This window comes from Kogia breviceps, chromosome 8, assembly GCF_026419965.1.
Source record: "Kogia breviceps isolate mKogBre1 chromosome 8, mKogBre1 haplotype 1, whole genome shotgun sequence".
Lineage (NCBI taxonomy): Eukaryota > Metazoa > Chordata > Mammalia > Artiodactyla > Physeteridae > Kogia > Kogia breviceps.
In genome coordinates, this window is record NC_081317.1 from 108,520,307 (window position 1) to 108,534,153 (window position 13,847).

At 52.8% G+C, this 13,847-nt stretch overlaps 1 protein-coding gene across 3 annotated transcripts in view; it reads right to left on the reverse strand.

Annotated features, from left to right (window-relative positions):
• Nucleotides 1-919: 919 nt before the first annotated feature.
• ZNF395 (zinc finger protein 395) overlaps nt 920-13,847 on the reverse strand; it is a 39,355-nt gene continuing 26,427 nt past the window's right edge. For all 3 annotated transcript variants that reach the window (XM_067039977.1, XM_059071347.2, XM_067039976.1), the window contains 7 exons: nt 13,270-13,379; nt 8,753-8,988; nt 8,201-8,301; nt 7,206-7,485; nt 5,541-5,633; nt 4,561-4,664; nt 920-4,363 (listed from right to left, as the gene is read on the reverse strand). In XM_067039977.1, the coding sequence (XP_066896078.1) occupies nt 4,252-4,363; nt 4,561-4,664; nt 5,541-5,633; nt 7,206-7,485; nt 8,201-8,301; nt 8,753-8,988; nt 13,270-13,379 (1,036 nt within the window). In that variant the 3' untranslated portion in view covers nt 920-4,251. The remainder of the gene's footprint in view (nt 4,364-4,560; nt 4,665-5,540; nt 5,634-7,205; nt 7,486-8,200; nt 8,302-8,752; nt 8,989-13,269; nt 13,380-13,847) is intronic.

The window sequence follows — 13,847 nt, forward strand, 5'->3', positions numbered from 1 at the left end:
AGAGATGCCTCACCGCCCCCAGAAACGCCTCCAATTTCGTAAAGCAGTCCCTGAGCTACCAGAACGAGACAGCTTTCTGCACCAGCTCCCCTCCCACCCAGGCCAGCCCTGAACCAGCTACGTGGGCCATCATAGGACATGGAACCCATGAATTCAGGGAGCGGCCCGTGTCACTCCCTAGGGTCAGAGCTCACTCCATAAGCAGAATGTGACTCATTTTCTCCTTAGTCACCTGCACAACTGCCCAACAATCTCAGGTACAGAGACAGGAACATCTCCCCCGTGGTCAATACAAGCAGGAGAGAAAAATGGTTACTTCCTCAAGCGAGAAAGTAACTGACACAGAAAGTCAAAGAATAGTGGTTGCTTTTATGCGGAAGGGAGGAGTGGCCCTTTGCTTGAGGTACAAAGGCAACTTCTGGAATGCTGGCAATGATCTGTTTCTTGAATGACTGGTAGATACTTTGGTGTTTGCTTTGTGATAAATCATTAAACTGTACAAATAAAAACTGGAGATTAAAAAGAAAATGGTTACTTCCTAGATTGTAATACTAGTGCCATTATTTCCCAGATGATGACTTTGGTCAAGTTTTGTAACCTCTGGGCCTCACTCTCCTCATCTGTAAAATGGGAATGATGAAAAGAAGAAAATAAATTAAATTAAGAAAATAAATTTTAAAAAGTTTTTAAATTTTTAAAATAAAATAAAATAAAAAACTGACAATAGTAACTCCTTCGTGGGTTATTCAGGTAATCCACGTAAGCAATTGGCTGGGTCCCTGATAATGTTGCCTGTTGTTATTATAAGCAAACGAGTGTGTATGCTTCGCCCCCAGGGCTATCACTTCTTTAACACCAAGGATAATGATCATCTTATCCTTTGTAGGGGGAGAGGGCAAAGGCACAGGCACACATTAAATCAGACAATGTACCATTTTATTCCTTATAAAATATATTTCATATTGTTGCTGTAAAAACATTACATTTCACATTTTAAAAAAAATTTTTTGACAGTAAAAATAATACTTGGAAGACAGCTGGGGGAAAAGGCGCCAAGAAGACAAGTTCACAGATGGGATTTGTCTCCCTCTTCTCCTTTTTTTTTTTTTTATTTGCCCCTGGTAAAGTCAGAACCTGGGAGGACCAGAAAGTAACAGGACAGATTTCTTCAAACAAATCAGGGTTTCCACATCCAAATTCATTATGTCCTCCAAGAAGTCGAGCCGCGGGCCGACTGCATCAGTAAGGACCGTCGCTCAGAATGCATTCTGAAATTACACAATTGCTTTCACAGCCGGCTTAGAAGTCAGATCATTAAATCCAAGCCATTTTACTAACTCCTTGGCCCTTATGCTTTGCACCTGTGACCTCATTTGCCCACAGCTACCATTCGCCGGTCTCTCTCTGCACTGAACGCGTAAGCACGGGTGCAGATTTGGTATCATTAAGGCTGTTCGGAGCAGGCACCACGGACCCCAAAGGTACTTCCAGAAATGTTCTGAATAAGGGAAACGTCCCTGGAATAGTTTCCCAAGCCACCTGCCTTTGCCGATCCGTCCTGTTAGTTTCCAGTGCGCACCTGTGGCCTCTTACCTCCTATCAGATTCTGCCGCCCGGGTGGGCCGGGAAGGAGGGAGAGATACAGAGATGAAGAAAACAGGCGTGATCGCGGGATCAGTTCACAAACCCCCACCCCCACCCACGAGAAGAGACGAACGGGACAACCCCAGGACAGACCACACGTCAAGAACCAACACGATAGCCACAGATGGGGCAGCGAGAGGAGGGTGGCCAGAGGAGGCCACCGCCACCAGAAAGGAGGCAGGAGCAAATGCTGACGGGAAAAGCCGCACCAGAACATTATAGAAAAAAAAAAAAGAAAAGAAAAAAAGACCTCAGTTCTTAAATTGTTGCATCAATTTCTTCTCTCTTCCTTTTCTGCCCTGTGCACCAGTGACATAAGAAGCCTGCCTTACCTAGAGAAAATCTTTATATCCAGTTATATCTACACGGTCCAAACTGAGGGGGAAATTAAAACAGCTTTTCTAAAGGCGAGGCCCAGCAAGAGCTCTGATTAAGAAGGGAAGGGAAGAGGCTGCTGGGCTGAGCCTCCCCCCCCACCCCCATCTCAGAAGCCCCTTCCCCTCTCGGGGAGGACCTGCAGATGCACAGGGTGGGAAGTGAGGCGTCAGCACAGCAACACCCTGCGTTAGCTTTTAATCAGGGAGCTTGAGGGGGCAGCAGGAAGAACCCAGGGCACCTCTTGCTGGCCTGGTTTCAAGCTTTACCAAGGGACAGAATTCCACATACATTTGTGTTTTTTGACTAAATTATAAAAATATACCCCATCACCACCAAAAACACTCATGCATAAGAGTGTCTTTCCCTTCTGTCACCAAACCCAGGTCACTATCACTCTTCACAACATCACAGCCCTATTCTGTTTGCAACGCTCGGAAACCTGCGTGTTTGCAGGTGTGTCTCGGACCGAAAAGGCATCTGCACGGTTCCTGCTTCGGCAGCCAGGCGATCCCACCTGGACAGCCTCGCTCACAGCCAAGGGCTGGACGCCGCTGTGCAGGCCCCAGAGGGGTGGCCTGGCGGGATTCCCTGAGCCCCTGAGGGGTCCCCAGACCGGTCCCGCTCACAACAAAGGTGAGGCTTCGAGACGAAAACACGCCCTCCCCTCAGCCCAGCTCACCCAGCCTTGACCCGTCACTGGCTGGCACGGCGCGGAACCCCCCCTTCTCCTCCCTCCTCAACAAGAATAGCTTGGCTTATTTACCTCCCAAGCATCGCAGTCCGGGCTCCCCTCCATTCCTGAGGCCTCCAGAAGCGCCAGCAGCTGCTAAATCAACCCCGGTCCCCCTCACGTGACCTCCTCAGGATCTTAAGTTTCTGCATCCTGCCGGCAGGCAGAAACGGTGCTCAGCACGTATCTGGGAAGGTGACACCGTATCAAGCTGACCCTCCGCATCACACTGACCGGACCAACCAGAAGTCTCCTGCACTGACTGAGGAGTCCTGTCCTACCTGTCACCTCGGGAAGGAGACCAGGTGGTCCCCAAAGGGGCAGGTGAGCCAGTGGACCCTTTGGGGACCACTCAACACCCTCTCACAATGGGGGAAGCTGCCACCTACCTTTCAGTCTGTTCTCCCTGCCAGCTCAGCCCTGCGGCCTTGGAGGGACATGGAAAAACCCCTGGTGAAGCCAGAGACAAAGAGGAACCTACCTCAGGGCAGGGTCTCTCTCTCGGCCAAACAAAAGGGATCTTTAATCAGAAAGAGGCTTCTGAATACACCGTAACAGAAAACAAAGGGCTTCCAGGGTGTCTTCCAGAGCTGGGGGGAGTTGATTCACTCGGGGGAAACAGGGGAGAACTCTTACAAATACTATACCCTCTGGTCTCTCCTCAAGTAAGTAGGAAAGGGTGATCAAGGTAGTGTTTAACTGCCACACCGCACAACATGAATTCGTTTGAGCCTTTTGGCTCAGCTATTTGGGGACAGTCTTTACAAACCTGCGAGTATGGGCTTGGAGAAGAAGCCATACAATACAATATCTGTTGGGCTGCAACTCAGTGTCAGGGAAGCCAGATTCAAACAGTCATCACCAGGAAAACGGTTTTCCTTCGACTTCCATGGAAGCTGACTGGTGAGGACAAGGTCTCCCTTCTCCCAGATTCGGGCGGAGAAGAGGGCCGGCTGCACCTTACAAAGCCCTCAGATTCCCCCCACTCTCCCACCCCAGCCTCGGCAGGTCCCGCTCTCTGAGTCATCGGCCAGAAACTTCTTTCTTTCTTTCTTTTTTTTTTTTAAAGAAAAGCAAATCCATCTTGCTCACAGTGCCTTCTGGAAGAGTGGAGAAAGCAAAGAATTCACCACCTCAGCAGGAAACAGAATGAGCTGTTCTTTCTTTCTTTACGTACAAACTAAGCCCCTAGGGAGACGGGCTGGGGGGAGGGGAGTGGAATCAGTTCTTTGGTCTCTGGTTCGCTGCAGAACACCCTTGGTCAGTTTTGGCTCTCTTCTATTTTAGGGGGAGGAAAAATCTTTTCGTGGTTTTTTTTGTTTTGCTTTGTTTTTTAAATAAAACGTTCCCGTGAGGGAGGGAAAGACGTTTTAAGTATTGAACCTTAGCCAATAGAGCCCAAACTCCCAATGTCCACGCTTTAGCTTTTAGGTTTCTGCTGAGGGCCTAGGACGCGCCTGCCTCTGTCCTCTGGCCGTCGGCCGGGGCTGCCGGACAGCTCAGTCCAGGAAGCGCTGGCAGGCCTTCTTCCAGCGGCAGGCTGTGCACCACTGGTCCCGGTGCTCGATGCCGTACACCTTGCGGCACTTCTTAGCCTCCCCGCGGGCTTTCCTGCAAGGCGGAGCAACGAGGGGACAGTCATGCACTGGCTGGAGTGCGGCCAGGCCCGAGGCCGAGCCAGAGCGGTGGCGGGAAGGGGCAGGAGCCACCGGGGACCAGAGGACCAGCTGCATCCCCCTCCACCCGCCCACCCCGCCCTCAGGGTGGTTCCCCGGGACTGAGGGAGGCCACGGGAGCAGACATCTTACCTGGTGCTGCTCTGGGCCCGGGGTGAAGAAGTGACAATCAGGTGAGATTTCATGGCGGGTGGAGGCTGCTGGGGCTCGCTGAAGCTGAGCGACCGGCTCCGGACCTGGGCACGGCAGGGAGGGGCCGTGAGCACGAGGGCAGAGACGTGCAAGACGTGCAAGGCAAGAGGACCATCCCAAGGGGCAGCCGGCCACACCGGCCTTGTGCCAAGGAGGCCTTCTCTGGAAGGACATTCCAGGCAGAGGTGAGCAGGGACCAGCTAGGGAGGGAGGGGAGGTGGAGAGGGAGGAGCCGGCCTGGAAGGCCACACTCCCGCTAGGAGTAGGGACCACGGGCAGGGGCAGCCACTTGGCCTGGCCACCTTGCAGACTGCTCCCTGCAGGTCTGGATGGAGCCACCATATGTGGGACAAAAGGAGGCACGGCCCTGCCTCAGTGGCACCTCCAAGGCATGTTTTACAACGTGTGATGCCTTCCCGCAGCAGATGTTTCAGACTGGAACCCACTAAGCGTGGTTCAAAGAGACTTCCGATTTACTTTAGTTCAGAGGCAAGCCACCTAAGGCGCTGGTCCCCAGTGGCCTGGGGACCTCTGATCTACCCGCACAGCCCACCCACAAGCTCCTCTCTCCTTTCTCACCCGCCCTCTTCCTCTCAGCTTTCCCACGTTCTCTCCCTTCTCCTCTCAGCATTAAAACCTTACCAAGCACGCACAGACGCTCACGGCTAAATAGGGCACGGACCCCGCCTGGCCCCGTGATCTTCTTGGCAATCAACTGCTCGATCTCTGTGCTCCTCTGCAGGTGCGCCCCTCCCACCTTCTACGGGAGCCTGTGACCGGCTGGGGGTGAGGGGGGCGAGCGGGGGGCCGAGGGCACACAGACCTTCGAGAAGCTGGGGCACGGGAGGCGTGCGCGGGGAGGCGGCCTCCGGCACCGGGTCCCTGGAAGTGCTGATGGGCTCAGAGCTGGGCACACTCACCGGAGAGAGGGAGGAGGCCGTAGAGGGGGCAGCGGCCCAGCTAATACTGGTGTAGATGTGCGGTGAGACGGGGATCTGGAAAGACGGCAGGGCCTGCCGGAGATCAGAGAGCGTCAGCCTGGGCCGCAGCTCAGGAAGCTTTCGGGTCCCAGCCCCTCCCCCCGTGACCTCACGGTCTGCAGCAGCAGGTGCACCTCGGACTAGGAAATTCTGGGACACCCCGAAATGCTCTTCTGGAGAGAAATACGAGAGTACCGACTCTGGGGTCGCGTGAGTCTCAGGCTCCAATCCTTCTTTTGGAGCCCTTCTCTCGGAGCTGGTGTACACGCCAGCCTCGTGACTTAATCATCTCCGCGGAGGATTAACTTCTTGGCTGGATCACCCACCAAGACCACGCTGGAGGCAGTTTCCCCCAAGAAGTCCAAAAGCCTTCCGAGTGGGAGCTTCCGGGGCTGCGCTAAGGGTCTGGTGTCCCCAGGCAACCGCGTGGAAGAGGCACGTCCAGGTGGAGGGTTGTTTGTAAAAACACCAGCCGCCCTCTCCAGGCCCCAGCTCACGGAGTTGGCCGGCTGCCCAAGGGGCCACCTGAAGTTGGCCCGACATGCAATAGCTAAGCGGCCACTCATTCTAATGAGCAGGAGAGCTGGCTGGACCTGGAAAGGCTTTCTGATGGAAAACACTGCTTTTTAATTACAAACTTGCAAGTCAGCCTGGAGTCGGATAAAGCCAAGCTGGAGGCACACAAGGATTTTAAGAAACACTGACACATGGCAAGCAGGGTGTTCAGTACCTACTACGTGCAGTAAAGACCGTCCTAATGCCACTCCCTCCATGACAGCTTTACCAACCCCACAGGCATAGTAGCTTGGTCTTTCCTGTACCCACAACAATTTCTTATGCCTCCAGTAAGATACTTTGATTACTTATTATAATTAACCATAGTTACCCACCATTCATTTCTCTCTCCAGCTAAAGCATACACTTCACAAGGCCAGGAACTATGTCGTATTCTATACGTAAAGCTTAGCCCGAGGCTTAGTAGGTATTCGAAAAACTGAGTGCCAGATTACTTTTTTTTTTTTTTTTTTGAGGTACGCGGGCCTCTCACTGTCGCGGCCTCTCCCATTGCGCAGCACAGGCTCCGGACGCGCAGGCTCAGAGGCCACGGCTCACGGGCCCAGCCGCTCCGCGGCACGTGGGATCCTCCCGGACCGGGGCACGAACCCGCGTCCCCTGCATCGGCAGGCGGACTCTCAACCACTGCGCCACCAGGGAAGCCCCAGATTACTTCTTAACACAATTCTAGGAACCGGGGATTTGCTTTGGGAAACCCAACCACACTATTCTATCCCCTTTTATAGCCAGCGATGTACCAATTCCCCAGCCCGAATCCATCAGCCTGGTTACCCAGGGATTCATCCAGATTTCTCATAACTGCTCATGACGGCCACTGAGGCAGAGAACTCTGGAATCCCCATATTTATCGAGTGTGAAGTCATTTTTCTTTTTCTTCTTTGTAGAAGTCAGAGATTAGTAATGCAGCCAAAGGACTCAGCCTTCAGCCGGGGTGGTCAGTGGCCTGTGATCAGGCTGACCGGTGACGGTCAGACACTGAATGTCCTCACGGCCACCAGACCGAGCTCCCACCAGGTCCCCACCCTGTACCTGGTATGCATGGTCGGCCTGAATGTGCCAGAAGGAGCCAGGAGCTGACTTGCTGAGAGCACCAGAGGGCAGGTAGGACTCCAGGCCAGGGTGATCTGGGCCTGAGGACTGGGCTTTGGGAGGAGGCGGAGGGAGAACGGCAAGGGGCGGGCTGGTCACGCTGGGGGTGGGAGCCGGGTCCACGGTGGGGCCACCAGCGGCAGTAGCTTCCTCCTTCACCTGCACCTCTGTGTAGTAGAAATCCTCCTCCCGCTTGAACTGGTCAGAGTCCACGGTGTCCCTGCGTGGGAGGGAGACGCACTGATGACCAGGGCCACGCTGCCTGGGTCCAAACACAGGGGAGGGTGGGGCGCGAGGAGAGCACTTGCCCAGGGCCACCTGGCAAGTCTGGGAAGAAGGCAGCAGGACACCCAGGAGCCCTGCTGCTGACGTGGGCTCACGGGGGATTACATGCTGGCCCGCCAATGGGAATTGTTTTCCCCATCACTGAAGGCTGCTCCTCCCGCAAGATCTGACTCTGCTCTCCGCCCGCCCCGGGTCCTCTCCGGGCCCCACCCACTCGCAGTTGCTCTCCTTCAGGGAAAGGGCTCTGAGTCAGCTTCCTTGGCCATAAGCTGCCCCAGCTCCAGGGAGTCAGTGCAAAGGGAGCCCTGGCTTCCCGAGGGGAAGCAACAGGCTTCTCACCAATCGCCCTCTATCTGTCCGGAACCGAAACACCTTCCTTCCTACGGTGAGGTGAGAAGACACAACGGCAGGTGGAGAGAGCTCCCTTTTCCCATCAACAGCATTAACATCCACTACCGCAGGAGGGGCCTCCTTCCCGGCAAAGATCTCTTTCCAAGGGACTGTTTTGCAGGGCACAAGGGCCAGGGACAGGTGGCGCCCTCAGCCGGCCAGTTTCTCGGAGGCGTTCGGGACTGTGGGTCTCGGGGAATCGGCAGGTGGAGGACGCCTGGACGGCGCCCTCGGCAGAGGGGCCCTGGGCTCGTACCTACCCCAGGTGGAGGGCTTTCACGTGGCGCTTGATGCCCACGATGGAGCGCAGGACTTTGCCACAGTTGGGCCACAGGCACTTGTACATCACCTTCACCGAGTTCTGGGGGAAAGGAAGACGTGATAAGGGGGACGTGTCCTCCCCTTCAGCCCAGCCTCACCCAGTGGGGGCTTTAGCTGCCTTCGAACAGAACCCAGCAGAAGGCCGAGGAAAGGGTTTCCCAGGGACCAGAGACACTGACTGACAAGCAGGGACACAGAGCCTGGACTCGGCAGCTGGTCCCGGGGGCCGGCGTCGGCTCCGGGAGTGGGGCTGGCTGGTGGGGAGGAAGGAAGGCCTGCCGGAGGCCTCTGCAGGAGAGTAGGAACGAAGGCAGGGTTGGGGCAGAGGTGAGAAGGCCAAGGACGTGGCGTTGGAGAGGAGGAGCAGGCTCCTGGGAATGCCAGGAGGAAAGAGAAGCAGCAAAGGAAGCTGAAATGGGATGGAGCCTGAGAAGGCCCAGGACCCGGGGCCCGTCCCCTCCATGGCTGAGCTACCGGCTCACGCCACGTACCTTTCTTTTGCGGGGAGCTGGTTCATCCAACAGGAAAGCATCCGGGTCGGTCTCAAATCCATTATCAGTCTGGGGAGAGCCAAAGGCATCCCCCAGATACTTGGGGCTGGCCTGGGGGTGGGGGGGCGAGGGGGTGGAGACGCCGCTGCTCCCGCTCCAGTGCCCGCTGGTGGTGCTGCTGCCGCTGTCCGACACGTCGCCACTCTCCTTCCACGGGTCACAGGCCGCGCGGGAAGCTGGGCAGAGACAAGACAGAGGATGCTCAGGGGCCTGTCCCGGGGTCCACTCCAGATTCCACACAGACAGCCCAGGACGGAGGCCAGGAAACTCTAGTTTGGAGTCTGGGTTCCCACATCTAATTCCTGGCTCTGGCTTGCCTGACTTTGCCACTCCAAGGGGGAAACACGAAAAGACCCCAAAAAATGTCGCCCCGCCCCCAACAAGCCCCTCCCCTTTCTGAGCTTCAGTAAAAATGAGGAGTGGGTCCATTCATTGCAGCGCTGTCTGTGGGTGGCCCTGCTCTGCTGTAGTGGACACTTCCTGGCAACAGCCATGCTGATAATCTGACCACCAGACACACGCTGCAACTGCATTTTGTGTGCAGGCGTCCCCCACTTTTCGGAGGTTTGCTTTACACCATTTCCCTTGGATGAAAGACCCACGGTCGGCCCTCCGAATCTGCAGTTTCCGCATCCAAGAATTCAACCAACCGTGGATTGAAAATATTCAGGAAGAAAAAATTCCAGAAAGTTCCCCAAAGCAAAACGTGAATTTGCCACACACCAATTAAACATTTAAACAGCAACATTTAAAAGGCATTTACATTGTATTTAAAACTATTTACACTGTACGCAGCATTTACATTGTTTCAGGTATTGAAAGTAACCTAGAGGTGATTTAAAGTATACAGAAGGATATGCGTAGGTTACCTGCAAGTACTATGCCATTTTATACAAGGGACTTGAGAGCATCTATGGATTGTGGTATCCGCACGAGTCCTGGACCAATCCTCCACAAATACCAAGTGACAACCATACATTAGTATCTGTTTTCATTAACTAAAAGAAATCTGAGGAGGGTTTTCACTTTATGAAAAAGGGTGAAAATAGCGTTCGATGTTGGTTTTGCAGCGAGCTGTGACAGAGGCAGCGCGCACCCCAAGCAGTAAGAGTGGCCCCGCTGAGCTCCTTCCTGGGAACCACACTTGGCGCCTCGGCACCTAGCGACCATAGCTTTGAACTGTGTCTGTGCGCATCCGTGCTTTATCTAGATTTATTCTGTGCATCTGTTAGCAAGATGTGTCCTAAGGTAATTGCTTCGCTTTACACCATTTCAGCTTTCACAGAAACGTTCTGCTTTCAGATAGCAGGGGAAACCTGTATTATTAATGGAAAGATAACCTAAGTAAAATGTACTTGTCACTTTAAAGGCAGGGGGAGAGCGGGGAGAGGGGAGGGGCAAAGCCTCTCCTGCCTCCCTCCCAAGCACAGACAAGCGGGCTGGGTACCACTTGGGAAGCTTTCCCTGCAGCAGAGTAGGATGGAGAGGCCAGGTTAAGGGCTTGTTAACCAGGCTTTCTTGAAAAAATGTCTGTTTGATCATTTAAACCCAGGCGAGTACATCAAAACCGGCGTGTGAAAAGAAACCATCCAGCTAGCTCTCGCAGCTGTCGGGAGGTGTAGCCTTTACCAGAGCCGGCTGTGGCCCAGGTGGCCTCTTTTACCCACAGGGAACACGCTTAGAGCAGGAAAAGACAAGCTCTGAGAGCAGTTCAGACTCATCACAAGATGACAGGAAGCCCACACAGCCGACGGGGCCTAAACCCGCTGCCCTGCTCCCAGCAATGCGTCTGAATGGGAAGGTCACAGGTGAGATGTGTCAAATTTTCGGTTTTTAAGCTGTCTTTCTTCGGGCTGCTTTAGGCCCGATCCAGATTCTTCCATGCCGAGACCACAAATCCATATTAATTTTTACTATAGGAGAATCTGAAATTTTGATATGTGGAAATAGCAGGAAAAGGGGGGGGAAACTGTGACACATGCAGGTATGGTGGCCTTGTCCCCAAAAGCCCCAACTCCCAACATGGACGGCATTCCACGGAGCCCCCTTACCCTGGATTCCGAGATGGTCTACCACATCCCCTGTGGCCAGGATAAACATCTCACTGCTTTTCTCTCATCCTGCTCCATATTCCAAACCGCTTCTAGACTAAGGTAGACACCCAGCATTTCGTGTTTCCAACGCAGGCTTTCCTTAATTAAGTCTCACACGCTAGGAAAAGCCCACCCAAACAGAAGGGGACAGATGAACTCTGCCCTTCCTAAGTGTCACTGTCAAGTCTCAAAGCAACGACTTCCTGGAAACCAAGAGTTTACAACATCTACACATGGGGCTAAAAACAGGGTAGCCCTTCAGGAAAGATCTCAGGAGGCGCCAGCAGGTCAAGGGTTCGCACACATCCACTCAAGAAACCTATCAGGGAGAGAAGGGCAAGGGAGTCGAAGTGCTACATCGAGCATCAGGACAGAAGAAGAGAGCAGGTCAAACGGCAGGCCTGCCCTACAAAACAGCAGCCTTCCACGGAGGAACCATTCCAATGGCTCAACAATGACACTGGCAAACAAGGAAAAATACAAAACAAAGCAAAAAGTGAATCTCGTAAATTAACCTATACCTTGTAAGAGGAACATACATCACTCTACCTCAGGTCATAAGATTTTAGGGCAGGGTCAACAGAGCATGAAAGCAAAGTGCTCCCCTGCAAACGCATGGCGAGCTCCTAAGAAATCCTTGTAATTTCCTCTGCCCTCTACATGCCCATGCAGAGCCATCCTAACAATACAGAGACCGGAGGGAATGGGCGGATTCTGCACAAAGAGCATCCACGATTAGAGCAAGGTTCTGGTTGTTGCAGAGACCTCGCCTTGCAGAATACGTCAACATAATTAGCTGCCAAGGGGGCCTTATTTCTCCACTGACTTCAACGTAAGATCAGAAATATACTGGAACTTCGCTGGTGGTCCAGTGGTTCAGACTCCACACTCCCAATGCAGGGGGCCCGGGTTCGCTCCCTGGTCAGGGAACTAGATCCCACGTGCCACAACTAAAGATCCTGTGAGCGGCAACTAAGACCCAGGGCAGCCAAATCAATCAATCAATCCATAAATTTTTTTTTTTAAAGATATTGTAATGGGAAAAAAAGTCTTTAATAGACAATGAAAAATGTTTATCAAAAGAGACTTAAGATATGGCATACTATCAGTTAAGATACATATATGCTGGTGTTGGGACATGTGTATGAAGATATATAGATGGATTACACACACACACACACACACACACACACACACACACACACACACACACACACACACACACACACACACACACACACACACACACCCTAATGGGAATTGCAGTGAACGATTTTCTCGCCCTTTATGACACTTTCCTGGATCTTCTTCCTGTTGACCGAGCTCCTGCATCTCCTAAACTCGTAGAGTTTCCTAAGAACTTAAAATTGACTCCTTTCCTCCCTGCATTGCCTGTGTGGCCCCCAGGTGCTCACAGAGCATGTATGTGATGCTCTGCCTTACAAGTGGTACCGTCAGACTGCAACAGCTTCCTCTAGCAGCCTAGCCATTGACGACAGGCCTTGGGGGAAACAAGTAAGTCTGCCTTTATCACCCCCTTAAATTGATTTTCTATGTAGGGAGATTACTTAATGAGGGATGCTTATAAATAAAGGCCACTTTCCTCCTGGTATGTGTTCAGAGCGGACTCCGTATTTTCCTATAAGCTTTTAAGAAGCTCGCAATTCAGTTGGATCTCACCAATGAAAAAGTTATTCCCTGGGAGTAAGTTAGGCCAGCCTGATGACAAGTTTCAAAAAAAAAACCCCTTCAGGTTCACTACCAGTCTTATCAAGCTACTAATATCCAGCAACCCTCCTGCCTCCCATATTACTCGTGATGTATTTTGGGGGTTGTGCTAGAATTTTCTTTTAATTTATAAATTTGCTGTGAAGTCTTACTATTGATTGGTATTACGCAATTAGATTTATTTTGGACTTCAGCTCATTTGTTCCACACTAATTTACAAGGCTGAATCAGGCACTTGTAACGGGGCAGTGAATCGGCTGAGGCCACGAGGGGACCATCTGGTAGGTCTCTACCTTTAGACCTCAGTGTTCCTCCACTGGCCACGTTCAGCCCCACAAGTGCCTCGCTCGCTTACTCCCATTGAAGAACTTACTCAAGTGGCCAGTGTGGCTCAGTCCCGCGCTCAAATCATCTTCACAATGCACCAGGAAGCTTCTCCCCAGAGGAGGAAACTGAGGAGAAAGAATGCAAGCGGCTAACTCCGGGTCACTCAGCCACTCTGCGATGCCACAGGGAGAAGAGACTCCAGGAACCCTGCTGCCAGGCCGGCAACTTGGGCGATTCTCTGCCCAAAGCACAAGAGGTCTGTCGCGGGCCTCTGCCGCACCCAGAACCCACCCGGGCCCCGTTCCTCACCCGAGAAGCTGGTCTCGGCCCCAGGAGGACTCTGCACCACGGGGCTGCAGGACAGGGACGTCAGCACCATGGCTGCCATCATCTCGTCCATCTCCACTGCATCCGACTTCCTGGATTCAGACAGGTGAGAGCCAGAGGTTACTTCCCGACACAGCTGGTCATGTGAGCATCTTACATTCCTAGATGGTCCCCACCTCCGTGCCTCGACGCCAATCAGTCAGTGTGTGCTCAAGTAATACTGTTAAATAAAGCATGCAGGCCTCTCTTCACTCTTCATGAAAAAGACTCACTTCTGAGCTACACCGGTAATATCAAGTCAACCCCCCCACAGAAGCAGGCTGGTCCCCATCCCACTGCTGACACCCGGAGGCAGTTCCACTCGCCCTTGAATTCCCTTCCTAACTCTAAGTCTGCAGCTTAAAATCAGGAATTTTACTTGGGGGAAAGGAAAATGAGTCCAAACAATGAAATAAAGCATGGGCATGAAAGACGGCCAGCTAGAATTCAAAATCACCAAAATTACGTTCCTTTCCTCGTTTTATATTTAAATTTAAGAGGGAACAATTACACTAACCAAT